The sequence below is a fragment of the Hyla sarda genome, chromosome 4 (assembly GCF_029499605.1).
Source record: "Hyla sarda isolate aHylSar1 chromosome 4, aHylSar1.hap1, whole genome shotgun sequence".
NCBI classification, from domain to species: Eukaryota; Metazoa; Chordata; class Amphibia; order Anura; family Hylidae; genus Hyla; species Hyla sarda.
In genome coordinates, this window is record NC_079192.1 from 211,235,976 (window position 1) to 211,262,393 (window position 26,418).

Sequence of the window (26,418 nt, forward strand, 5' to 3'; positions counted from 1 at the left end):
TGGGGGGTAATCAAAAACAAAACTGTAACTTTTTGGGCCGGTGGATTAATGATATGTCTTGAGAAGGAAAACAGCATACACTGAAAAAAACACAAAAACACCATGCCTACAATGAAGCATGGCAGTAGCTGAGTGATGCTATGGGACTGCTTTCCTTTTCTTTGACCCTGGAAATCTGCAGTGGAGAGGAAAAAAACGGTTTCAATCAAGTGTCAAGAAATCCTAGGAGGCAACATCGGGCCTCTGAAGAGGAAGCTGAAGCTTATTGGTCGTTGGACCTTCCAATAGGACAATTATCCCAATCCTGCATCAAAGTCCATCAATGCTTGGTTTCAGAAGAAGTCCTAAAGAAGTCCTTAAAGAGTACCTCTTATGATCTTGTTAAATTTCACAATCCTCCCATTCACTGCCCCATCATGATAGCCACCCCCTACCTTTATTTGTATTATTTGTTAGTTTTCTACCTTGATATTGCTCTGTATTTTCTGCTCAGTCAGATTTACATGCTGGGAAGGGGTGTGACCCAGCAGGCATGACATAATCTGAAGCCATACAGGAGAAAACTTCCTCCCTCTCTGCTGCACACAGCCAACAGCAGTTCAGTGTGTGAGATGAGCTCTGAGTGGCTAAGGCTGCACACACCCCTTAACAGTCCAGACTGCATTTCCTGCTTTTGGACTTCTGCCAGGCCAGCAGAAGTCCAAAGCCTGTGCAAAAGATGGGGGGGGGGAAATGTGCTCTCGACAAGTAGGGAGATACCTAGTGGCAGCTTTTTTAAACACAAATAAAAGATAGAAAATGTCTTTTTTTTTTAAACAAAATACATTAAAAAGATTTTTTTATTTATCATAAGGAGTGCAATAGCAAAAAAATTTTTAATGAGAGTGCCCAGTTAAGGAATTAAGTCTGGGTGCAAGCAGAGGGCAGAGACCAGGTCTCAATAATTCTCTCTTAGATACCAACAAGTAAAAATCCAATGCAGCACTCCAGAGTGAAAAAGTGAAAAAAGTTTTAATCTATCAAACAAATGTGTACAGCAGTAACATTTGGACTCACTCCTGAGTCTTTTTATTTTTTATTTTTAAAGCTAACATCACATGTCTGTAATGTTAGCTTGAACAAGACTCAGGAGTGAGCTGACATATTGCTGTTGTACACATTTTTTTTGATGGATTAAAACTTTTTTCACTTTTTTCATACTCTCAGTGCTACATTGGATTTTTTTTTGTTTGTTGGTATAGATAGATATAGACAGATAGATATAGTGACAAAGGAGAAAAACAAAGTGCTAAAATAAAAATGCTTTTAAAGTAAATATATGATATAACACAAGAAGGTGATTTTATTAAAACACATAACTTACTGTATATATTTAAATGTATTGTGCCATGGCAATGCTAGGAGTCAGTTATAGTGAGAAAGGTATTTGTACTTAAAGGGGTACTGCGGTGGAAAACGTTTTTTTTTTTTTAAATGAACTGGTGCCAGAAAGTTAAACAGATTTGTAAATGATTCTATTACAAAATCTTTTCCCTTCCAGTACTTTTTAGCAGCTGTATGCTACGGAGGAAATTATTTTCTTTTTGAATTTATTTTTCCCTTGTCCACAGTGCTCTCTGCTGACACCTCTGTCCATGTCAGGAACTATCCAGAGCAGCATAGGTTAGCAATGGGGATTTTCTTCTGCTCTTGACAGTTCCTGATATGGGCATCAGGTGTCAGTAGAGAGCACTCTGGACAAGACAAAATATAAATTCAAAAAGAAAAGAATTTCCTCTGTAGTATACAGCTGCTAAAAAGTACTGGAAGGGTAAAAAAATGTAATAGAAGTAATTTACAAATCTAAAATAGACGAGATATAGAATAGTGGACGGCATTCATCCAGGTAGGAGCTTTAGTATATTCTTTATTTATACGAACAGAGTGGCGTTGTCAGACAGGTGAACAAACAGGAACGCCAATGACCTCAGCGTGCAGGTAACAGCTGTGTCGTACTTCCGTACTTCGTCAGACCATACACGCCCCCATATATAGCCACCGGTAAAATACCTGCGTGACCCAATCGGGGATGGGAACTACAAACTTGTAGCGTCACCAAACCAATACAGCAAACATGTGAAATAAAAACCAATTAAAATCACACAATAACCTGGAAAATAATTATATGCAATGCATTATAGTACTTAAACAAATATACTTAAATCTAGTTTATCATTTAAACCTAGTTTTCCTTGAGCATCTGTGCGCATAATCCAGCACGCCTCAGTTTGAAGGAGGGCATTTCGTCTATCTGTTCCATCTTGGCTATACACTCTCTTGATCCCGAAAAAATGCAAAGCCGAGGGATCACTTTTGTGAACTTCCCATATATGATCTATAACTCGAGGTGAGCCTTTTTTTTTAGTGCGTATTGAATAGAGATGCTCACAGAATCTTGTATGCATCGGACGTGTAGTGCTTCCGATATGAAATCATCCGCACACACACTTTAGACCATACACCACAATTTTTTTTTTGCAACAAATAAAATCTTTTCATTGTATGCAAATACTGCCAATTGTAATGGATTTGTTGCACAACAAAGAAGAGCACCATTTACAGGCTCCACATTTATGGTTGCCTTTTACAGCCAACCAATTTTTATGTTTTTTCTTTGTTGTGAGAGGAAATAAATTTACTGCATGCAAGTGTATCTCTTAATTTTTTTTTACTCTTCTGTATGCTAGCATTTTGAATAGCTATATTAGATAGAGCCGGGTCGTTTTTAATTTAAAAATCTGTGTTTTTGAATTATTGTGTTTGTAGTGGTGGTCATAGGACTATATTTAAATGAAAATGTGAACCTTTCAGATTGTGGATCTTTATTAACAAAATTCTTGTTTGATTTTTTAGAATATTTTTTTAGAAGTGAATTTCTATTTTGTTAAAGTGCCCGATTAAAGGCACTATCCAAAACCTTCTGTGGGTAACCCCTAACTTCAAGTCCTTCAACTCCACAGCTTGTTGTTTAAAACCGGAATCAGTACTGTTAATTCTTTTAAGTCTCAGCATCTGTCCGTAAGGTATAGCCGATTTTACATGCTCCGGGAGGAGCGAATTACCCGCAGTTGGTTTCCTGTTCCCAGTAGTTACCAACCCATCATTGCCCACTGATACCAAATCGTCCAAAAATTCCAAATGTGACGTGCTAGTATTGTACGTGAAATTTAAGTTCATATTGTTCAATGAGATCTGATGGAAGAAATCTACAAAATCTGACTCCGACCCCGACCAAACAATAAAAATATCGTCTACCAAATGAGTGTACTCTTTAATGAAATGTAAAAAGGGATTGGAAGTTGAAAATACAAAATCTTTTTCAAAACATGCTACAAATAAATTGGCAAAAGTACAGGCCACCGGAGTGCCCATGGCCACTCTGGAGGTCCGTCTGTACCACACTTTATCAAAAATAAAAGCGTTATTAGTAAGAATCAGAGTCAGCGCTTCACAGATGAAGTCCACCACAGCTGAACTTGTGTTAGATCTCTCTAAGAAGTCACGAATACATCTTACTCCTAGATTTTGGGGGATATTGGTGTATAAGGACTCTATATCTATAGAGGCCAATATACACCCTTCCTCCCATTCTTGACTGGCAAGCATACACAAAAATTCTTTGTATCCTTAACCAGAGTGAGAACGTTCTTTAATAACGGTCTGAGCAAGAAATCAATATATTTTGAGATGCACTCATTTATGGAGCCCATCCCGGACACAAACTTTTGTGTATCTTGAGGAAGAAATACCATGAAGAGAATTTAGGAAAGGCAGGAATGAGTTTAGTAGCTGTTTCTTTTGAGAGAATACCTTTCTCAACTGCTCCTCTGAGGAGAGTTTGTAATCTAGATTTGATTTTACAAGTGGGATTAGATGCAAATTTTTCATAATTTACAGGGTTATCAAGTTGTCTTTTTGCTTCTTGTAGGTAGTACACTTCTGTAAGTAATGCAATATTACCGCTTTTATCGGCTTTTTTAAGCAAAATATTTATTAAAGATATGAGCCAAATGAGGGCTGCTTTTTATTCCCAATTTAGATTACTCATGTCTACAGGATATTTTAAAGCTCTCATATCTTCCAATACTTTGTAATAAAAGACATACAGGTTACTACCTGGAGTAATGGGGGGACAAAATCTAGATTTTATCCCACCTGAAAACACCTCTTCATTTTCAAGTGTGGAATTCACGTTATGAATGCTGCCACCTAACAGTTCAGTGAGATCAGAGAGGCATCGTACATCTGTCTCATCTGCCTCACTGAATGGCATAAACCCCATTTATGCCATTTGGCCCCTTTATTCACAAAAAAAAAAATAATAATTAATATTCAGTTTTCTTATGGACCTAAAGAGATCTATTTCAAATTGAACAATGTCAAAAGTTCAGTCCTCAGGTTAGAACTGAGCAAGCGGCGTCGCTCAGAACAACAGGTGTAAGATTTATTATAGCTGGATTATGGAAAGAGTCCACATTCGAAGCAACATTCCCATTTTGATACAGAAATTCTATTTCTGCCAAGCTACTTGTTTTTTCCGTTTGTAACTGCGTTTTCCGCTTTTGTTTTTTTCCTCCCGGGCCTATTCTGATGCGTTTTCTAAAGGGATTGCTGTGTCCTGTTCGGATCTTATAGCTCCCACATTGATATTGATATTAGTCAGTTCTGATTTTCCTGGCTCATCTGAGTTACTGGATTCCGATTCAGTAGTTTTTTTTAGGTGCAATTGAAATTTTGGATCTTGTTTGGAACCAGTAGGGAAGCGATTTTTTTCCGGATTTTACCATATATTTTTTCGGATTGTATTTTTGTTTATTGTATTTTGTAGCAGCAGAGTAACCTGAATTTTTTTTTTCCTGTTTCGAGATCGGTTTTGTCTCGAACAAACTTGTTTTGTTTCTGTTCTTTGATATTAGCCTGCAAGGCAGCAAGTTTTTGATCAATTTTTTTATTAAAATTTTGAAATTGTGAATCTGACAGTCTGGTTTGTAATTCTCATCTGGCTTTACATAAAGCATCTGTTATCTTGGAATATTCAACTTCATTTTGTTCCCTTAATAGAATAAGCATATCACAAGAGTATTTTAGATGCAGATCTTTCCATGCTTTAAGGAACATCTCATCTTCTAAAAATTTTGAAGGCTCTTTGAAATTTCTTAGACCTTGGCAATGGTAATGGCAATCCTCATAGGATCTTAATGTTTTGACAGTCCAAAAAATGTGTACTTCTTTATCAGCTAAATGCAGAATTTTTTGTTCCAGACTCTTGATGCTCATAAAATGTAATACATCTTGTGCATTGCATACAGTAAAAAAGTCCTTGGTGTCCTGTTGCCCTGCCGACACTGCATTAGCCAAAAAAAAAAAAAAAAAGTTTTCCACCGGAGTACCTCTTTAATAGAAGAATAGAAAGAATAGAATGAAGCCACTGATCCATTATGGTGCCATTTTTCCTCTCCCATTGAGAATGTGTCCAGCCATTTCTGCTAAAATAAAGAGTTTTAAATTAAAAACCAGGAACAAAAAGAGAAATAATCAGATTATACAATAGATAGCCTATTTATTAAAGGTATTCCAGATGGGTGCATTTTTTTTCTTGAATATATACTTTATGTTATCACTTGTGAGATTTCAGTAATAAGTGCATTTTACTTTTGTATTATTTTTCATTAAATGTGTAAAGTCCAGTGTTAATTGTACTGGATGTAATAATCATTTTAGTGACTAAAAATTACAATGGACGTTAACATTAAGAGATAATCTATATACTATGTATTGTGCTATTTAGGAGATAAAGGTGTTTATTTGATAGTGGTTCCTTTAGAAGAAGAGTTGAGTGTAAATGAGATTTTATAGTCCTGTTTTTTTGGTAAATTTCCTTATTGTGTGCTCCTATGCCCTTTTTGACGCACCCCATTAATTTATTTGCTTTAGCAGCAGTAGCCTTACACTGGTTGCTACACTCCTAAAACTCCTTAATCATTTTTCATCTCAGTCCTTCACAGTGTTTTACCATTTCAAACATATTCCCAGCCTGGATTTTTCCTTTCCATGTGCACAACCTTACATTTATCTGTGCTGAACCTCATCTGCCACTTTTCAGCCCAAGTGTCCAAAGTACCCAGATCAATTTGTAACAGTGCACTGTCCTTTATTATGTTAACCACTTTACACCGTTTAGTATAATCTGCAGAGATTGATACTTTACTATATAATCCCTCTACAAGGTCATTAATAAATACATAACAAATAATAGGACCCAAAAAGGACCCCTGCGGTACTCCACAAGTAACAGTCACTCATTCTGTGTATGTACCATTAATAACCACCCCGTTTCCTATCCCTGAACCAGTTACTTACCAACTTACACACATTTTACCCCAGCCCAATCCTTCTCATTTTGTGCACCAACCTTTTATGACACTGTATCAAATGCCTTGGAAAAATCAAGATATACGACATCCAGGGATTCACCCCGGTTGGGTCTAAAGCTCACCTCCTCATAAAAGCTGATTAGGTTAGTTTGACAAGACATATCTCTTAATTTACATACAATGCAGGTTTAATTAACAGATCTATTATTCTCGGGTCCCTTTTTTAATATTGGCACATTTCTATGTGCCATTCCTGTGGAACAGATCCTGTCACTATAGTGAATCCTCTCTCTTTGCCAGGCTTGACTGACAGCCTGAGTGATAGATTTGAAATAAAATTCCATGCAGTTAAGAATGTTCATCATGCCAAGCAAGTATTGTGGAAATATTTTTTCTTCTTTAGAAATTATGGCATCATATGGAGCGCCTCAACACCGTGTCAGAACGCTGTGCAGCACACCTATAAAGTGCTAGGGCAATGTGTGACAGATTCCCTTTGAACAATTCTACAGTTAACCATCAGGCCCAGGCCTACATACAGTATATCAGTTCAGCTTGGGTATTTCTTGAAATGGAGTTAAAAGGATAACATTTTTAATGGTTACATCATGTTGTAAGATAATATGAAACCTTACAAAAGTACTGCAGTATAGGAAAATGTATCCCCTATCCAAAGAATTTTGGGAGGTCTGACTGCTGCCCCCCCCCCCGCAATCTCCTGTACTGCACTATGGCTCCCCTCGCACATTTCCATTCATCTCTGTAGATATTCAGGAGATACCCGAGCTCTGTACTTGTGTGTCTCCAGCTCTCTCATATAAAGATAAATTGAGGGCATGTGCCGACCCCTTTGGGTAGCGGATACCTTTTCCTACACGGCCATGGCACAATGCTATATGGTCCTTTATGTTCGGTGTTATATAAGAAAGTTTGAAAATAAATATGTTAAAAGTTGGATTATTATATAAACTATATAGTGTGTCTACAATGTAACTTTTTTATCTGTTTTTGACAGGCTAATGATATAGTTTACTACAATGCAAAGGAGGATCAAATGGATGTAAGTAATTATTTCCACAAATTTGCCTCTACATTGTTATGCTCAGTTGCTTCAGATGTGTAAAAAAAAAAATTGCCATATTTTCCAGCGTATAAGACGACTGGGCGAATAAGATGATCCCCCAACTTTTACAGTTAAAATATAGAGTTTGGGATATACTCTCCGTATAAGATTACCCCTCTACCGTGATGTACGGTACCTTATCATTGTTCCCCCTACATTAGGTTGTCAGCATAGTTTCCCCACATTAGGTTGTCAGCATAGTTCCCCCTACATTAGATTGTCAGCATAGTTCCCCCTACATTAGATTGTCAGCATAGTTCCCCCACATTAGGTTGGCAGTATTGTTCCCCTACATTAGGTTGGCAGCATAGTTCCCTCACATTAGGTTGGAAGTATAGTTCCCTCCACGTTAGGTTGGAAGTATAGTTCCCCCACATTAGGTTGTAGTTCCCCCACATTAGGTTGGCAGTATAGTTCTCCTACATTAGATTGGCAGTATAGTTCCCCCACATTAGGTTGTAGTTCCCCCACATTAGGTTAAGCACTCACAAGAGGATCCCTCCAAGGAACAGCACAGGAATCAAACCGGCGCTCACAGACTTCAATTGCAAAATGTTCTTTATTTCCCGGCATGCAACGCGTTTCACTGGATAACCAGCTTCATCAGCTTCATTTGATGCCTGATGAAGCTGGTTATTCAGCGAAACGCGTTGCATGCCAGGAAATAAAGAACATTTTGCAATTGAAGTCTGTGAGTGCCGGTTTGATTCCTGCGCTGTTCCTTGGAGGGATCCTCTTGTGAGTGCTTTACCTGTGTTGCCAGGAACGGCTGCCTAACTTCACCCGTCGAGGGTCTATTTCCTACAGCCTACACCATAGTTGTACTTGGTCGTAGTACAACTCACTTCGGTGAGCAGTTTTGCTTCTAAACATTATATTGGATTTAACGTTATCACACTAGGAGCGCTTTCCCTTTTGTCTTTTGTCCCACATTAGGTTGGCAGTAGAGTTCTCCCACATTGGGTTGTAGTTCCCCTACATTAGGTTGGCAGTATACGGTAGTTCCCCCACATTAGGTTGTAGTTCCCCCACATTAGGTTAGCAGTGTAGTTCCCCTCACATTTGGTTGTAGTTCCCCAACATTAGGTAGGCAGTGGCCCCCCATAGACATATAGCCTTCAGCCATACACAGTGTATGGCTGGAGATTGTATGCCTGTGTACTGCCTTACCTCAGTGCTCTGACTAACCCTCCTCCAGTCCGGGGTCATGATCTACTGCTATGCCTATAGGGGTGGCGGTCGGAGCACCAAAGATGACGTGCCATTGGTAACTTACCATGCGCGTGTGGCCTTGCTGCTCCGCTCTGCTGTTTCTATGGGTGCACGCACGGGATGTCAGTGACGTCCCTGTGTGTGCTACCTCCTGGAGGCCCCTGCATTTTTAAAGTTAGCACGGGGCCGCAGAAATGTAACCTGGACATCCTTGTGTCCTGAAAAGATCTTTTGGGACACAGGGATGTCCCGAATGTGTCAGGGGAAATTAATCTCAGGTAGCACTGCAGCACCCAGCGTATAAGACGACCCACAACTTTTGAGAACATTTTACCGGATTTAAAAGTCGTCTTATATACCGGAAAATACGGTAGTCCTTTAGCTGTTATGTTTTCATTTCCCTTGTAACAGTAATTTTTAGTCGCAATTTTTACACTTAGTTGTTGTGTGTATTTTTATTAATTGTATAATTGACATTTGTGTTCTTTAACTCCTTCCCCTAGCCTGTCTTCTGGGCCTTAAAGGAGTAGTCTCATGCAAAAAAAAAAAAAAAAAAATGTATCCCCTATCCGCAGGATAAGTTTTAGATCGTGGAATGTCCAAGATATATGGAGGGGGCGTGGTGGCCCCTGCTTTGGGCTTTTTTTTTTTGCACTACTCCTTTAATACTCATTTTGGGACAATTTTGGGATTCATATATATTTTTGGGGAAATTTTATTAAAGGGTACCTGTCATCAACAAAAACTTTTTATATAATGTAGATAATACCATTATATGTATATTTGTAATATACATTGGTTTAAAGATGTGTATATTTTTGGGTGACAAAATGCTGTCTCTGCAGCTATTGCATGTGTGTCTCTATGAGAAGTCCAAATACAGGAAGTGAAGGCAGGGCTCTATGCAGGCTCCTGGCTTGTCAATCCTCCTCGTGTGAGCCGGGGGCATTTCACAGATCCCCAGTGTACAGAACCCTGCTTGTTCTCGGTGTACAGAGCTCAGCTTGTCCACCCTCACTTCCTGTATTTGGACTCCTCATAGAGACACACAGGCAATAGCTGCAGGGACAAAAATACACATATTTTTTAACCAATGTATATTACAAATATACCTATAATGGTATTATCTACATTGTATAAAAAGTTTTGTTGATGACTGGTACACTTTAACACTTTTTGCAAGGGAAAAAAATAGATTTGTGTTATTTTTGTATGCTGTATCATAACACTATACAATAACAATAATAAGAAAATAATAAGAAAAATAACACTTGATTCTGGGGGTCAGTACGACTACAGTGATACCACATTCATATCGTTTTTTGCTATAGAAACATTTAGCTTTTTTATTTTTTGTCATATGGCACTGTTAGGGCTCTTTTTTTATGGTGACATTTTGGAATACAAATTCCTTTTTAATTTTTACCTTCTGTTTTCTGGGAAGCAGATTACCAAAATCTAATAATAATAATTATTATTATTATAATAATACTTATAATAATAATCTAATAATAATAATCATTATTATTATTATTATTATTATTATTATTATTATTATTATTATTTATTATCCTCACTACAAAGTTGTTTATATACTTAAAAACATGAATTTGTGACAAAGACATCCCCTATTAAGTTGAAGCATTTTATATACCTACACTAGTAGGTTCAGGTGTCTCCCCTTATTGACCCTTGTGCTGCTAATTGAATCAGTGGCTGGGTTGTGGAGACAGCTTTACAAAATGTAGCCTACAGTATCTAGGCTTATTTTGCATTTGTGGATTTGGATTGCATTTATGATTATATGTAGCTTTTTAGGTCAAATAAAATTAGTAAATTGAATATGTCACTTGTATTTGCTGCTAAAAGCTGCAGACACTGTTAGATAGCTGTTAGGGTATAAAAGTAAATTTTACCTTTCCTGGAGCATATGGTGGTGGTCAAATTAAAAAAAAAATTGCCTTTTTATTTCTCAGCCAAGTGTCGAGGAGGTGTGGCCAAGCTGCAATATCTACTCACTCGACCTTCTCTCCAAGTGCCTCCTTGATTCATGTAAAGAACCTTGCCAGTAAAAAAGGGACTGTCGTGAGGGCAACCTAGGTGGGGTGCCAGGTTGTTGCACTTAAAGGGGTACTCCACTGGAAAACATTTTTTTAACCTCTTAAGGACCCAGGACGTACCGGTACTTCATGAGCCCTCTCCCGTTCTATAACGCGGGGCCACAGCGTGGACCCACGTCATAGCGGGTCAGGCCCAGGCTCTAACAACGGCCGGGACCCGTGGCTAATAGCATGCAGCCCTGATCGCGGTGCCGCGCGCTATAAACCCTTTAGACGTGGCGTTCAGTTGATCGCAGCGATTAAAGTGAAACTAAACTAATGCTGGTCAGCTCAGGGCGCTGTGAAATTGTGGCATCCCGAACAGCTTTAGGACACGAGGCCTGCCTCCTGGTGTCCTATCGCCAAATGACTGCTCAGTGCCTGAGATCCAGGCATGAGCAGTCAAGCGGCAGAATAATCGATCAATGGTTTCCAGTGTTATAGCCCCCTATGGGAGCTATAACATTGCAAAAAAAAAAATTGAAAAAAAAGTTAATGAAGATAATTTAACCCTTCCCTAATAAAAGTTTGAATCCCCCCCTTTTTCCCATTTAAAAAAAAAAAACGTGTAAATAAAAATAAAATTAAACATATGTGGTATACCCGCATGTGGAAATGTTCAAATTATAACAATATATCATTAATTTAACTACATGGTCAATGGCGTACTCGCAAAAAAGTTCCAAAGTTCAAAATAGCGTATTTTTGGTCACTTTTTATATCATGAAAAAATTGAAATAAAAGCGATCGAAAAGTCAGATCAATACAAAATTGGTACCACTAAAAACTTTAGATCACGGCGCAAAAAATTAACCCTAATACCGCCCCATATGTGGAAAAATAAAAAAGTTATAGAGGTCAGAAGATGACAATTTTAAACGTGTATGTTTTCCTGCATGTAGTTATGATTTTTTTCAGAAGTACCACAAAATCAAACCTACATAAGTTGGGTATCATTTTAATCGTATGGACGTACAGAATAAAGATAAAGTGTCATTTTTACCGAAAGGTATACTGTGTAGAAACAGAAGCCCCCAAAATTTACAAAAGGGCGTTTTTTCTTCCATTTTGTTGCACAACCATTTTTTTCCATTTTGCCATATATTTTTGGGTACAATAACTGATGTCATTACAAATTAAAATTGGTGGCACAAAAAATAAGCCATCATATGGATTTTTAGGTGCAAAATTGAAAGAGTTATGACTTTTTAAAGGTAAGGAGGAAAAATCAAAAGTGCAAAAACGGAAAACCCCCGGGTCCTTAATGGGTTAAAAATCAACTGGTGGCAGAAAGTTAAACAGATTTGTAAATTACTTCTATTTAAAAATCTTAATCCTTCCAGTATGTATCAGCTGTTATATGCTCCACAGGAAGTTCTTTTCTTTTTGAACTTCCTTTCTATCTGACCACAGTGCTCTCTGCTGACACCTCTGTCCAGAGCAGGAGAGGTGTGCTATGGGGATTTGCTTCTACTCTGGATAGTTCCTAAAATGGACAGAGGTGTCAGCAGAGAGAACTGTGGTCAGACAGAAAGGAAATTAAAAAAGAAAAGAACAATTTTTTCATGATATAAAAAGTGACCAAAAATACGCTATTTTGAACTTTGGAATTTTTTTTGCGAGTACGCCATTGACCATGCAGTTAAATTAATGATATATTGTTATAATTTGGACATTTCCACATGCGGGTATACCACATATGTTTAATTTTATTTTTATTTACACGTTTTTTTTTTTTTTTTTTATGGGAAAAAGGGGGGGGGATTAAGATTTTTAAATAAAAGTAATTTACAAATCTGTTTAACTTTCTGGCACCAGTTTATTTAGAAAAAAAATGTTTTCCAGTGGAGTACCCCTTTAAGCAGATCTGCCCCACCTACTTGGCTGAGAAATAAAAAAGATGATTTTAAAGTTTGGCAACCACCATAACCCTAACAGCTATCCAGCAGTGCCTGCACCTCTTAGAAGCAAATGCAGCTGACAAAGCCCATTAAAAGATATCTTTTTTTAAGTATAATGCATTTCATAAAGTTGTATGTAATTCTTTCAAATGCAAAAGCCAAATAAAGAAACAAAAAGTGGAATCTTTGTATCAAATTTATTTTATTTATAGATTTAACTATTTTCTTACCGTAATTTATTTTTATAGTCCTGCTTTACGCTGTGCTTAGGTAAATTCTTAATATTGAGTTGTTTGCCATGAATCTGTCTAGATGAAAAACATTTTTACAATACACTATTAATGATAATAATATGCTGTAGTTTCATAAATGATGAACCAAAATCTCTGTGACCCAATTTATCATATAAACTTCAAAGGACTTTCAGGATGTGCTAATGAGCATCTGGAGGCTATGGGTGTTTCCAGACATACATGTTTTATTTACATAGTTTCAATGTAAGATGTATTATCTATAGATAGAAGTAAGGATAACTATATCAATTTATCTATTTCTAACTATTCATTAGATGTTTATCATTGGCTAAAAATGGGAGCCACAGCAAATTCTCCTGGACCATCCAAACATATTGACAACACCTCTAAAATTACTTAAATTGTAGTCTTGGTGTTTTACGTTATTTCCTATTCAACTGATAAGTATATTGTTCTAGGTCTTTATCGATGGGACCCTTGGGATCACAACATTTCTTCTCATTGTACATTTAAAGCATGCATCCAGTAATGGCATTATTTCCCCGCCACCCAAGCCGCCAGAGTTTGAGACTTTTGCGAGACTACAGTTGTTGCATCTACGGATTTAGAATGTATCCATTCTACAGATCCATAGAACACCCTGGCTCTGGTGGCTCGGACGGCGATGCGTAAGTTTAAGCATATATCTCTCTACTTGAGCCATTAGTGGATGGATGCTTTAATCTCTATGGGGCAAAACAGAGAAGTGCAGTGCTTGACTGTTTATTATGGCCCTACAGATATGAATGGAGCATCTAAGCAAATGCATGGCCACTGCTTTATTCAGACAAAAAAAATTTAAAGTTATATAAAAATGTTAGGAGGCTAAAACTAAAAACTTATTAGATCTTTTAGGGATTACATTTTTCCAAAATGTATCTTTAAACACTCACTTAAAAAAAATGTCTTTATATATATTGTGGGATGCTTTATTTTTCTTTGTGTTCTTGATGATAAAAGTACATAGGCCCACATTTATGACTGTAGGTGTAAGTAAAGCATTTGTTTACACCTTATTTTTGAGTGCTGATAATGTGTAGAATCACCAAATTTATTAAATGTTCCCCGAGCATTTGATAAATTTTGTGCAGGTAAACATTTTCTAAAATTTCTCTCTTCACATGCACTAAAATGCTGCGCCAGGTTGGGATGGTGTAGTTTTAGACACTTTTCAGTGGCTTTGCACCTTTTTTGCACCTTTTTACAAAAGGCGCAGTTCATAAATCCCTTCTATATCATGTGTATTGCCAAAATCAGTGGATCGCAACTCAAAATCTGTGGATTGTAACTCAAAATCAGCAGAAATGTGTAAACAAAAAGGTGCAAAAAAAGGCGCAAATAAACCCTGCTTGCGCCTTTTTGCGCCTCTTGTAGACACAAAAAAACTGTCTAAAGACAATGATAAATGTCTGTCAGTCTGTATGTGTATTTTTGCTATATACTGTGATATTCAATAAATTTGAATACAGTGAAGATATTTTGTATAAATGTAATTATTATAGATATTAGTATGAATATTATTATTATTATTATTATTATTTTATGCAGTAGAAATATAGTATGCTAACTTAACAAATTGGTCTTCCTTGGTTTTTTTTTTCTTAATTATTATTTAAAAAAAATATTCAGAACTCAACAAAAATTACTATTTTTATTGACATGTCTTGTGTGTGTGTTATGCTTTTCTTGTTTTATGGTAATCTAATTGAATATACTGCCTGTTTCCATGGATACCATCTAGCACAGTTGCTTTTGGTGGGAAGTTGCTACATTGTTCCCCTACCTTTTCAATGCCTTTTTCTGATAAAATGTATATATTTTTTAAAGAAACACCAGTGAAAGACTATCTGTTTATTTGTTTTTTAAATTACATTATCATACTTTTTATGTAGTCAGTTTAGGTTTTTTATTGGGGTCTATTAAGATCTCCCATACATTCTGAGATAATCACAGTTTTTTTGTTACCTGAATTTTACATTTAGGTTTTTCTTTTGTATATTAGGATAACTCCTTTTTTTATACAGTAATACAAAAACCATACGTTCCAATTGATATAAAATTTGTTTTCCCATGTGAAATATTCACTACCATTCCATCTGGTATTGTTAAAGGGTTATTCCGGTGGAATTTTTATTAAAATCAACTGGTGCCAGAAAGTTAAACAGATTTGTAAATTACTTCTATTTTAAAAATCTTAATCCTTGCAGTACTCATTAGCTGATGTATGCTCCACAGGAAGTTGTGTTTCTTTCTGGAATTCTTTTCAGTCTGACCACAGTGCTCTCTGCTGACACCTCTGTCCCTATCAGGAACTGTCCAGAGAAGGAGAGGTTTGCTATGGGGATTTGCTTGTTCCTGATAAGGACAGAGGTGTCAGCAGAGAGCACTGGGCTCAGACTGAAAAGGATTCCAGAAAGAAATACAACTTCCTGTGAAGCAAATTACAAATCTGTTTAACTTTCTGGCAACAGTTGATTTAAAAAAAAAAATATATATATATATTTTCCACTGGAGTAACCATTTAAGATCTTGTTTAAGTACCTGAGCTAAACACAACATAATACATTCTTAGAAAGGTTAAAAATATACACATATATAATTAAATCAGTATTTTATTACAGTTGGTTATTTCATTCAAAGAAGCTTCTCAGCATCAATAAAACTGTAACTTTTTATAGCGAGAACATAGTGATAGTTTTCACTAGTTTATGACAAATAATTTTATAAAAAAAAAAAAAAAGTCAACCTTGAATAGGTGCACTGACAGTTATAACTTAAAAAATAGAATCAACATCAAATAAGAAAATTTGGCAATATCTTAAGAAAAAACATTTTTGGTAGAAATCTTCAAAAGTCAGATTGGCAAAATTGTTCACTTTTGCCTAGATTTAAAGACTACTAAACTCCAACTATTCAAACTTGTCTTGAAACGGGACAGCTCACTAAAGTATAAGGTTCTTGTTACCCATAGAAGTCTATAGAGCAGAGAAGGGGAGTGACTTTAGAGAGACAGTCTAGTGTCTGTCTCACTCAGAGCTTGAGCCATGGTTTACACTGCTCATTATTGCTCTATATTGTCCTCCATATTGATGCTTTTGAGGGAGTTGTACACAGATAAAGAAAAAAATCCTTTTTTTCTTTATCCCCTTAAGGACCCGGGGTTTTTCCGTTTTTGCATTTAAATTTTTTCCTCCTTACCTTTAAAAAATCATAACTCTTTCAATTTTGCACCTAAAAATCCATATGATGGCTTATTTTTTGTGCCACCAATTCTTCTTTGTAATGACATCAGTCATTTTACCCAAAAATCTACAGCAAAATGGGAAAAAAAATCATTGTGAGACAAAAATGTTTTTTTTTAAAAACGCCATTTTGTAGCTTTTGGGGGCTTCCGTTTCTACACAGTACATTTTTCGGTAGAAAATTACCCCTTATCTTTATTCTGTAGGTCCATACAGTTAAAATGATACCCTACTTATGTAGGTTGGATTTTGCCGTACTTCTGGAAAAAATCATAACTACATGCAGGAAAATTTTTACGTGTATGGGGTGGTATGAGGGCTCATTATTTGCGCTGTGATCTGAAGTTTTTAGTGGTACCATTTTTGTATTGATCGGACTTATTGATCGCTTTTTATTAATTTTTACATGATATAAAAAGTGACCAAAAATACACTATTTTGGACTGTGGAATTTTTTTGCGCGTACGCCATTGTCCGTGCGGTTTAATTAACAATATATTTTTATAATTCGGACATTTACGCACGCGGGGATACCACATATGATTATTTTTATTTACACAGTTTTTTTTTTTTAAATGGGAAAAGGGGGGTGATTCAAACTTTTATTAGGGAAGGGGTTAAATGATCTTGATTCACTTTTTTTCACTTCTTTTTTGCAATGTTATAGCTCCCATAGGGAGCTATAACACTGCACACACTGATCTTTTACATTGTTTAATGCTTTCTCATAGGAAAGCATTGATCAATGATTCTGCTGCTTGACTGCTCATGCCTGGATCTCAGGCACTGAGCAGTCATTCGGCGATCGGACACCAGGAAGCAAGGTAGGAGACCCTCCTCGTGTCCTGCAGCTGTTCGGGATGCCGCAATTACGCCACAGTGATCCCGATCAGCTCCCTGAGCTAACCGGCATGGTTTTACTTTCACTTTAGACGTGGCGTTCAACTTTGAACGCCGCGTCCAAAGGGTTAATAGTGCGCTAGTGTGATCATTGCCGCGTGCTATTAGCCACAGGCCCCGCATTATAGATCAGGAGCGGACTCATGACGTAATGTTACATCATGGGTCCTTAACAGGTTATGTGCACTATATGGATAACATCATGGCAGCTAGTCACCACCTACTAGTTCAGTGGTAACTAAAAAAATTAGAAATGAAGTTTGTCAGGAGAAAAACTTGTGAAAAATGTCATGCACAAATTATGTAATGGCCAAAAAAAGTCCTCATGTACACACATAACACATTATCCTGAAAACTAACCTAAAAATTGCAGATATTCCTGAACTTTATCCTCATCAACACAATCATTATATTATCAGGCATTCCCAATAGGTATTGAGCTGCAAAGAACATGGTACCACTATGGAAAAGGTTCTCGTTCAATAACCACCTCTTATATATTAAATAAAAATGTGTCCTTGAATTTGCATTTATAAACACACATATTGAACATTCAATACTTTTAGGTAACCTTATCCAAAATGTCATTAAAATAGTTAAAGCAGTGTTTTAAGAAACTTTGAAAAGGAGTTCCCAATTCTTTAAAAAGCAATATAAAAGCAAAGTATTCCTTAACAGCTAGAGGACATGCAACATACATGTTCGTCACTGTGCCCTGGTACTTAGTGCACAACAAACTACATGTACATTGTGGGGTTCCACAATGCATATACCGACACCTTGATCAGACCAAGCCAATTGTTGTTATCAGAAGCCAGAACCTTAGGGATAATGGTGGATATCAACGATCACCCTATGTCCACCATAACTGAAACCAAAATTGATCATGGCATCTAAGGTATCTGAGGTGCTTGTGTGGACTCCTCAAACCACCCACTTTGTGAATGAAAGGGTCTGATGAGTCAAGATGGCGACCAAAGTTCTCTTTAGTTCCCCCACATTAGGTGTAGTATGGTCCCCCACATTAGGGGCAATATAGTTCCCCCACATTAGGTGCAGTATAGTTCCCCCACATTAGGTGCAGTATAGTTCCCCCACATTAGGTGCAGTATAGTTCCCCCACATTAGGTGCAGTATAGTTCCCCCACATTAGGTGCAGTATAGTTCCCCCCACATTGGGGTGCAGTATAGTTCCCCCCACATTGGGTGCAGTATAGTTCCCCCACAGTAGGTGCAGTATAGCTCCCCCACAGACATACAGCCTTCAGCCATATACAGTTTATGGCTGGAGGCTGTATGCCTGTGTTCTGCCCCACTTCAGTGTTCCGTCACCGCTCCTATGGTCAGGGGTCACAATCTACTGCTGTGGCCTATAGGCCATAGCAGTAGGTCCAGAGACCAGAGGAGCGGTGGTAGGAGCACTGAACATGACATGCAGGTAACTTACCATGCGCGCGCCTGTCCTCCTCGATGCTCTGCTCCTCCGTTGCCATAGGCACGCGCATGGGACGTCAGTGACGTCCCTGCGTGCACCACCTCTCGGCAGCCCGTGTGTTTTTAAAGTTAATGCGGGACCGCAGAATGGTAACCGGGACATCCTTGTGTCCTGAAAAGATTTTTCGGGACACAGGGATGTCCCCAATGTGATGGGGCCCCCTGCAGGCTGCTCAGTGGCGGATCCCCTCCCTGGATCCGCCACTGAGCAGCCCGCTCGGGGCTCCCTAAGGGATGGGGGCCAATGGGCAATTGCCCGGATTGCCCCGCCCTAATGCCAGCCCTGACTGAATAGTAATAGCAATTAATAGATTGCTATAAAATATAAACAAAAAGTGATAAAACATTTTAAAAAAGTAAATAGGCCCCCTTCCCAATTAATAATTATACAATTATTTTTTTTTAAAAATCACCCTTTTACCATTTTACAAAAAAAAAAAAAAAAATCAATAAACATATTTTGTATTATGGCATGGTAACAAATTTGAATGTCATAAATATAGTAAAAAAAATTCCAATATTACAAATTTTTGGTCAAAAAGTGACCACAAAATGATAGAAAGTGGTACTGATCTCGGCCCAAGAAATGGGTACTTCTACAGCTATACATACTAGGCTTGACTTTTTTTTTCTTCTTCAAAGTAGTACAATAATAGGAAAGCATGCAAACATGGGTATCATTCTAATCAAATTTACCCAATACAATGCTATGGGAGAGCTGGAGCGCTGCATTTGGCAATCTCAGGGTCTGCCATAACGCTGCATTGAGGGGGCATGTCAGCCGCCACTTTGTGAGGTGGTTGGCACACGCTCTTTGTGTGGACTGTCGGGTCGAATCCCCCGCAATCTTACACTTATACATTTTCAGATCCTGAAGTACACCTTTCAGAGGTTAAGGTTTAAATCTTTAGGCAAAACATTTCTAGCATCAACATGTATTTCTCTTATGCTGAATGTTTTGACTTCCACACAAAGACAGACCAATATTTTATTTGCCTTACATAATCCAATTTGAGCCACCTTTAAATCAATTGGATCTGCAGTTTTGCCTTGTATTTGCTAATAGCTCTAGCGCTTCTTCTCTGTCTCCCCTTCAATTAACTGCACACATTTCTCCACAGCAAGGGCTCCGTGCCTAATTGACAGCGCTGATTTATGTGAGCAGAAGACCACTTCACTTAGCTTTTTTTAGCCTTTATTGTTTGTTCAGTCTGTGTTTCTTTTGTCATAATTTTAAGTTCTTCTATGCAGTTTATATCTGTCCGTAATAATCAATGCGCATATCCCTAATAACAACGCTTAGTGATAAATGGTGTTTTGCTTTAAGGGGAAGTAAACAGCTCATTTTCCTGTGTCACATTTGAGGAGATGCATGTTCTGAAATTGTATTCTGGCCTGCTAGAGATTGAAAGATCAACATTCATTTTAAGTACTCTTATGTCAGGTTTCTGACATATGTGTCACTATGAATGAAATAGCATTCACACTTATGAAATGTATCACTGCGAGACATCACAATCCATTCTCAGCCTTACACAAGTGCAGGGAGGAATTGATGGCTTTTCAAAGTTATAAATCACCAAGTTTAAATTTTACATTATTCATACTTTTATCCCAAGCTATACAAAATACTAAGTTTTAATATTTTAGCAACAAAAAAAAAAAGGTCAGGGCTTATTCAAATGGGACTTAAAGGGGATTTTTCAGAGTGTTTTGTGGACATTTGGTCAATAGGGACAGTGCTTTCCACTAGCTAAAAGTGTCTCTCTCTGGGAACCCAGACATCTACTATTATTAAAGACACCTCAAAAGGAAGAGCTGTGAGTCCCAAGTAAATCTAATGGACAATCAGAATAGTAAATCAAGTGGCTTATAATCTAGTAAGTAAAACAGTACATGAATGATGCATTTCAGGGTTCACTGGCCCCTTCATCAGATTAGTCCATTTCATCTACTTGGGACATGCAGCAATTCTTCTGGAAGGGTCTTTCTTTCTGCCATTGGTATTGTGTCCACTTCAGGACTGGATGATTGCCATTTCTGGTGACCCCAAGGTTATCCTTACATCTCTACTACCCTGAAGGCTTTGGTGATATGTGCATAATTTTATGCTCCAGGTGAGTGGCTAATGTATAGAGACTTTCATACATTGGTTACTTTTCTGTGGAGTAATACATGAGGCACCACCACTTTATGGTCCTCTTTTTGTTTTTTCTTCTAATGCAGAACAAGACATCTTGTCAAGACCAATCATTTATATATGTAACTACTGACCTATTTGGCAAATAGATGAGGATTCTGTGGATCCTGATCTGTTAAGACAGAATTACCAAAAAGTTATACAAAAATATTTTTGTTTTTTAATCGTTTTTTCATGTCTTAATAATGTCCTGCAAATGAGTATTAAAATGTTGGAAGGTATGCTTGAAGAGAACCTGTGATTTGACATATGAACATCAGTATATGTTGTAGTATTTCTTGTAAGTACAAATATATCTAACAAACATGAGATAGACAGGCGGAAAATAAAGTTCTACCTCATTCTGTTGAGTCTCTGGTGTATCATGGGAATCCTCCCAGCCCTCTATTGAGGTGTTACAGAGGTTGCTTTTATGTATATAACACTAAAACCTAGAAATTAACCCAACCATTTAAGGTGTTAGATTGAGAGATTCTGATGAGTTACTGTAGAGTTGGGCAGCATCTGCGGTCTGCATAGGGAATAGGGAAATAGCAAGTGTTTTTAGGTTTTAGGTAAACTGTATCCTTACTACCAGTAGCACCACAGGTGGAGAATATACTCTCTATCGCATATCCTGTAAGGAACCCCCAAGAATGAAATAATGCTCACAAACAAATCTCATTCATTTTTGGACTTGCTCCCCAACACACGTTTTGGAACCCTTTTTCAAGAGGATGTGCTGGCAGCTCCATTTTACAATGTCCGTGTGGTGGTTTCCAGCCTTGTCTGCATATCCAGTGTATACGTAGTGTCCTGCCGACTCTGTGCTGGGCCTCTTTTCCAGGGTCTCTGCTCCAGTGCACAGACTCGGAGCCGGGTCTGCCGGGCATGCGCACCTGCAGTCCTGATGCCTTCAGATGCCACGCTGTCGGTCAAAGGACACCACGCAGGCACACTTTGCATCTTGCAAATATTAACCCTTTCTAAAGTGGTAAGTATGGTGATAAAAACACATTACATGGGGATATATTTGTCTACTTCAACCTACCTCACACTGGCCATTATCGTTCCACAATCCCTATTATGGTTATGCTTTACAATATAACACATATGCTATTTGCTGGACATAAAAATGGGGCTGAATTACATCAATCAAAGCATATAAAAGGGTATTTGTGATAATTAAATTGTGAAATTGAGAATAAAATTGTGCTTGAATCTTACACTACAATAACACACTATATAACATACCCCCAAATTATAACATACAATCAGCAATCATTAAATAAAGTTAGAGTAATAAAACATCCCAGTGCAAATAAGCATTATGCAATTATGGGACATGTAGTTTGAGGGAGGGAACTCCAACAGGAAATAGCCAGTTCAAAAAAAGATAACCGCAGCATTATGATTGACTCAGAACTTAGCCATTTAGCCCCAAGACAAGTATGAATCCTTCCTAAGCATGTCTATTACTGCCTGGCAGGTACATACTTAAATCATCTCATGATGGGTAACCCCTTTAATCTCAACCAGGTCCCTATTTTTAAGATAATCATGTAAAGAAATATTATCCTTGTATTATTTCTTCTCCACAGTAGATCCAGACTTTTATGTATGATATTTGGGGGTTTCTGTATCTTTATGGCAAAACAGTGTAGACCCCTTAATTACAATTGATCTAGTAAGTGTAGTTGCATTTCATGATTAATAATAACAATTGTTGAATTGGACCCCCTGCTGAAATTGGTTATTGACTGGTTATTTTGAGAACAGTGCTTAACAGTATTTAAATGTGTCTGTAATTTATACTACCACCATCAACATCAATCTAACTAGCCGGAATTTACTAGGGTTTAACAACAATCCCTATGTTGGAAGCTGCTTTAATCTTTCCACACTGCTGAACAGGTTATTCAATTGAAAGTGTTATTACTGGAAATTGATTTTTCTGTTTCTTAGGTGTTAGAATGGCCACTAGAGTATTGGTACTGAGTAGTCCAGGATCATCTACCTTCAAGTTTCAGCTACAGTCACATTTATTCCAATTAACCTGTTACTCGTGTGAGTAAGGGTAGTGCCCCAATAGGATAAATGACCTCTCTACATACATTTTTGATTTTTCCAGACAAAATATTTATCCCAGTGGGGTGCGTCATGTGGACAGTTTTAAAGAGCAATAGTGATACTAAGGAAAGAAGTTATATTGTTATGCTTTTATTTATTTTGGTGATAAAGAATATTTATTTTATTGGAACCTGTCATGTAGTAAGCATGAGGGAATGATTATCAAAGGAAATGTTCATAGAAATTCCTCAACTGGGGATAGCATCCAGGTGTAAATAATGGCTCTCTGCTGCATAGTACTGTTTATTCCTATGTTGTAATATGTAGTTACAGAAATAGGCATCCTTCAACACTGCATATGTTTTGTGCTACATCTCCCATGATGCTTTTACAGCCAAAATGATGCCAAAACATCATGGAAGTTATAGTACAAAACATTTGAAGCGCTGAAGGTTACCTATGCCATTGCAGCATATAAACAAACATAGCCAAACAAATAAATACATATAAATATTTAGGATTTTGCTGCCTAATTCTTACTTGCAACCGTGCTAGCCTTAAGGTTGGTGCAGTTGCCCATAGAAACCAATAAGATTGCTTCTTTTTTTCATCAAAGTCCTTTTTAGTGTACGTTCACATGTGCATATTTTCTGCTGCAGCTCTGCTTCTGCAAATTTTACTGCCCATTTACTTAAATGGGTAGCATAATCTTCAGAAGCAGATCTGTAGCAGAAAATATGCACGTGTGAACGTACCCTTAAAAAGAAAGAAGCCATCGAGTTGGTTGTGAGGGGTAACTGCACCACTCTTCCTATTCAAAGTTTTTTTTTTTTGTTTTTTTTAAACTTTATTTTGGTTTTATTATTTCCAACAAGGAACACAGATAAAAAAACAGGGAAAGTAATACGGTCCATCCAATGTCAAGTCTTCAAGGTGTATGCAGTTATGCAAATATACATAATAAGGTACAAAAAAAAACATAGGATTACAGGAGAGCAATACAAAAATCGTAATGTAAGGCACTACAACTGTTCAATCCAAGTAAACCACACATCAATACGTTGTTTAGAAAGTCCTAACCGTTTAGCTATGAGGCCCTCAAGGGTGAGGTTATTGCGTATTTCTGCTTTAATGGCTGGGAGGGCAGGAATGTCTGTTGACTTCCAGCACCTAGCAATCGCCGTTCGAGCCACAGTGAGAACCTGGAACAAGATCGTAATGTGTGTAGGAAGCAACAATTCTACACCCAGAGTTAACAGGGCCACCTCCGGACCCCATGGGAAGGGAACCATGAGTAAGGAGTCAAGCAGGCTCCTCACTTCTTCCCAGAACGGTCGCACTTCGGGGCAGGACCACCAGACATGCAACAGCGACCCCTCCGCTGCCCTGCATCTCCAACACAATGGCTGTACCGATGGGAACATTCTAGTCAATCTGGCTGGGGTGTAGTACCATCTATACAGGAGCTTGCGGGACGCCTCAAAGTGAGAAGCACACCTAGAGTGTTTTTTAGGTAAAGAAAATGCTAGCTCCCACTGTTCGGAGGAGAATGTCATATTCAGGTCCCGCTCCCATTTGTCCTGAAAGGGGTAACGCTCCGGGCGATCTAATCTCACTATCTGAGTATCCGATAGTAATGCCTTTCCGAAACGTCCCCCCATCCAGGAAATGGGATTCGTAAGTCGTTTTAAGGGGAACCACCGGCCACTGTAGGGAGTGCATAAAATGTCTCAGTCTAAGATATAGAAAAAAGTCCTTATTAGGGATCCCATATCTAGCAACTATCGTGGAGAAAGGAAGCAAGCCATCCCCATCGACTACGTCAGAAAGGAATCTGATACCTCTAGTCACCCAGTGTCAAAAGTCAATGTCTGGAAGGTGCAGACCGATTGCCTCCACAGGAACCAGGCTTATTCTAGGGGGAGTAATCTATTGCATATTGCAGACCTACTCCATTGTCTGATTGCAGCTGCTATCGTAGTGTATGGAGAAGAGGGCGAAGAGGTAGGGTTGAAGCGGAGAGTCCATAGGAAATAGAAAAGTGAAGGAGAGGACAGAAGAGATGCTTCAATATCCACCCAATGTGGCGATTCCACCTGCCACCACCACTTCTTCAATTGATCTAATATAACCGCCTGGTAGTAAGCCCTAATATTTGGGACTCCCATACCCCCCCTCTCCACAGACTGATACAGTAAGGCTGCTCTAACCCTGGATCTCTTCCCTGACCATATAAAGCGGAGTACCATCCTCTGGAGTTGTGCTATATAGAAAGCTGGTACTATCACCGGCAAATTTCTAAAGAAGTATAGGATTCTGGGTAATACCATCATTTTAGCCGTGGCTATCCGCCCCGCCCATGAGAAAGGGAGGGAACCGTACTGTTCCATATCTTTCCCAATTTGTGCCTTCAAGGTGGAAAAGTTCACTGCCACTAGGTTGTTGGGATGGGGGGTTAATGATATGCCCAAGTAAGGTATCTTCTCTGAAGCCCACCTAAAGGGAAACTGCGTTTTCAGTCTATTCTCCAAGTCTACAGGTATGTTAAGTGCCAAGATATTGGACTTAGAAGCATTCAGTTTATAATAGCTAGCGTGGCTGAAGTTCTCAAGTATCTCCATCACAGCCGGTAGGGAGATTTAAGGGCGGGAGAGGCACAGGATAACGTCATCGGCAAAGAGGCCGATTCGGTGATCCGTGGGGCCCACTCTAATGCCGGTGATAACGGGAGATTCTCTAACCCGTTGTGCAAACGGCTCCATAACAAGGGTAAAAATTATTGGGGACAGGGGGCACCCTTGTCTCGTCCCATTAGTCAGGGAAAATCCCTCAAAGAGGGCACCGGACGAGAACACTCTCGCCGAAGGTAAGGTGTAGAGGGCCATGATCGCTCGCCCAAATGCGGGAGGAATGCAAAATTTAAGGAGAACCACGCGCAGATATCCCCAATGAACCCGATCGAACGCCTTCTCCGCATCCAAGGAAAGGAGCAGAGAAGGCGTCCGATCAGTGCGGGCCTTAGTAATCAGGCTCAGAAGGCGTCTCGTGCCATCTAGGGTCTGACGTCGCTGCACAAAGCCTACCTGATCTCTATTCACAAGGGAAGGGAGATAGATGTTAAGTCGGGATGCCAACACCATAGCGTATAGCTTGATATCACTGTTAAGCAGCGAGATGGGCCTATAACTACTCGGGTCATCAGGGGGTTTACCCTCCTTAGGGATGGTGACTATCAAGGCCTCTAACATCTCTTTTGGGGGCTGACCGGAGTCACTAATATTATTAAAGACCCTGGTTAAATAGGGGGCAACCAGCGTGTCGAACCTCTTATAAAAGTCATTCAGGAGACCATCTGGTCCCGGTGATTTGCCCTTTTTGAGGGAGCGGATACAAGAAACCACCTCCTCCTCCAAGAAAGGCCTACTGAGTTCTTCTGCCTGGTCAGGTGACAGAGTGGGCAGAGATACAGAAGAAAGGAATGAAGAGTTAGTG

The 26,418-nt window shown here is 38.4% G+C and overlaps 1 protein-coding gene across 9 annotated transcripts in view; it reads left to right on the forward strand.

The window, feature by feature from the left end:
- CACNA2D1 (calcium voltage-gated channel auxiliary subunit alpha2delta 1) overlaps window positions 1–26,418 on the forward strand; it is a 716,537-nt gene that overhangs the window by 356,913 nt on the left and 333,206 nt on the right. For all 9 annotated transcript variants that reach the window (XM_056573417.1, XM_056573418.1, XM_056573410.1 and 6 more), the window contains exon 5: window positions 7,429–7,473. In XM_056573417.1, coding sequence (XP_056429392.1) covers window positions 7,429–7,473 — 45 coding nt within the window. The remainder of the gene's footprint in view (window positions 1–7,428; window positions 7,474–26,418) is intronic.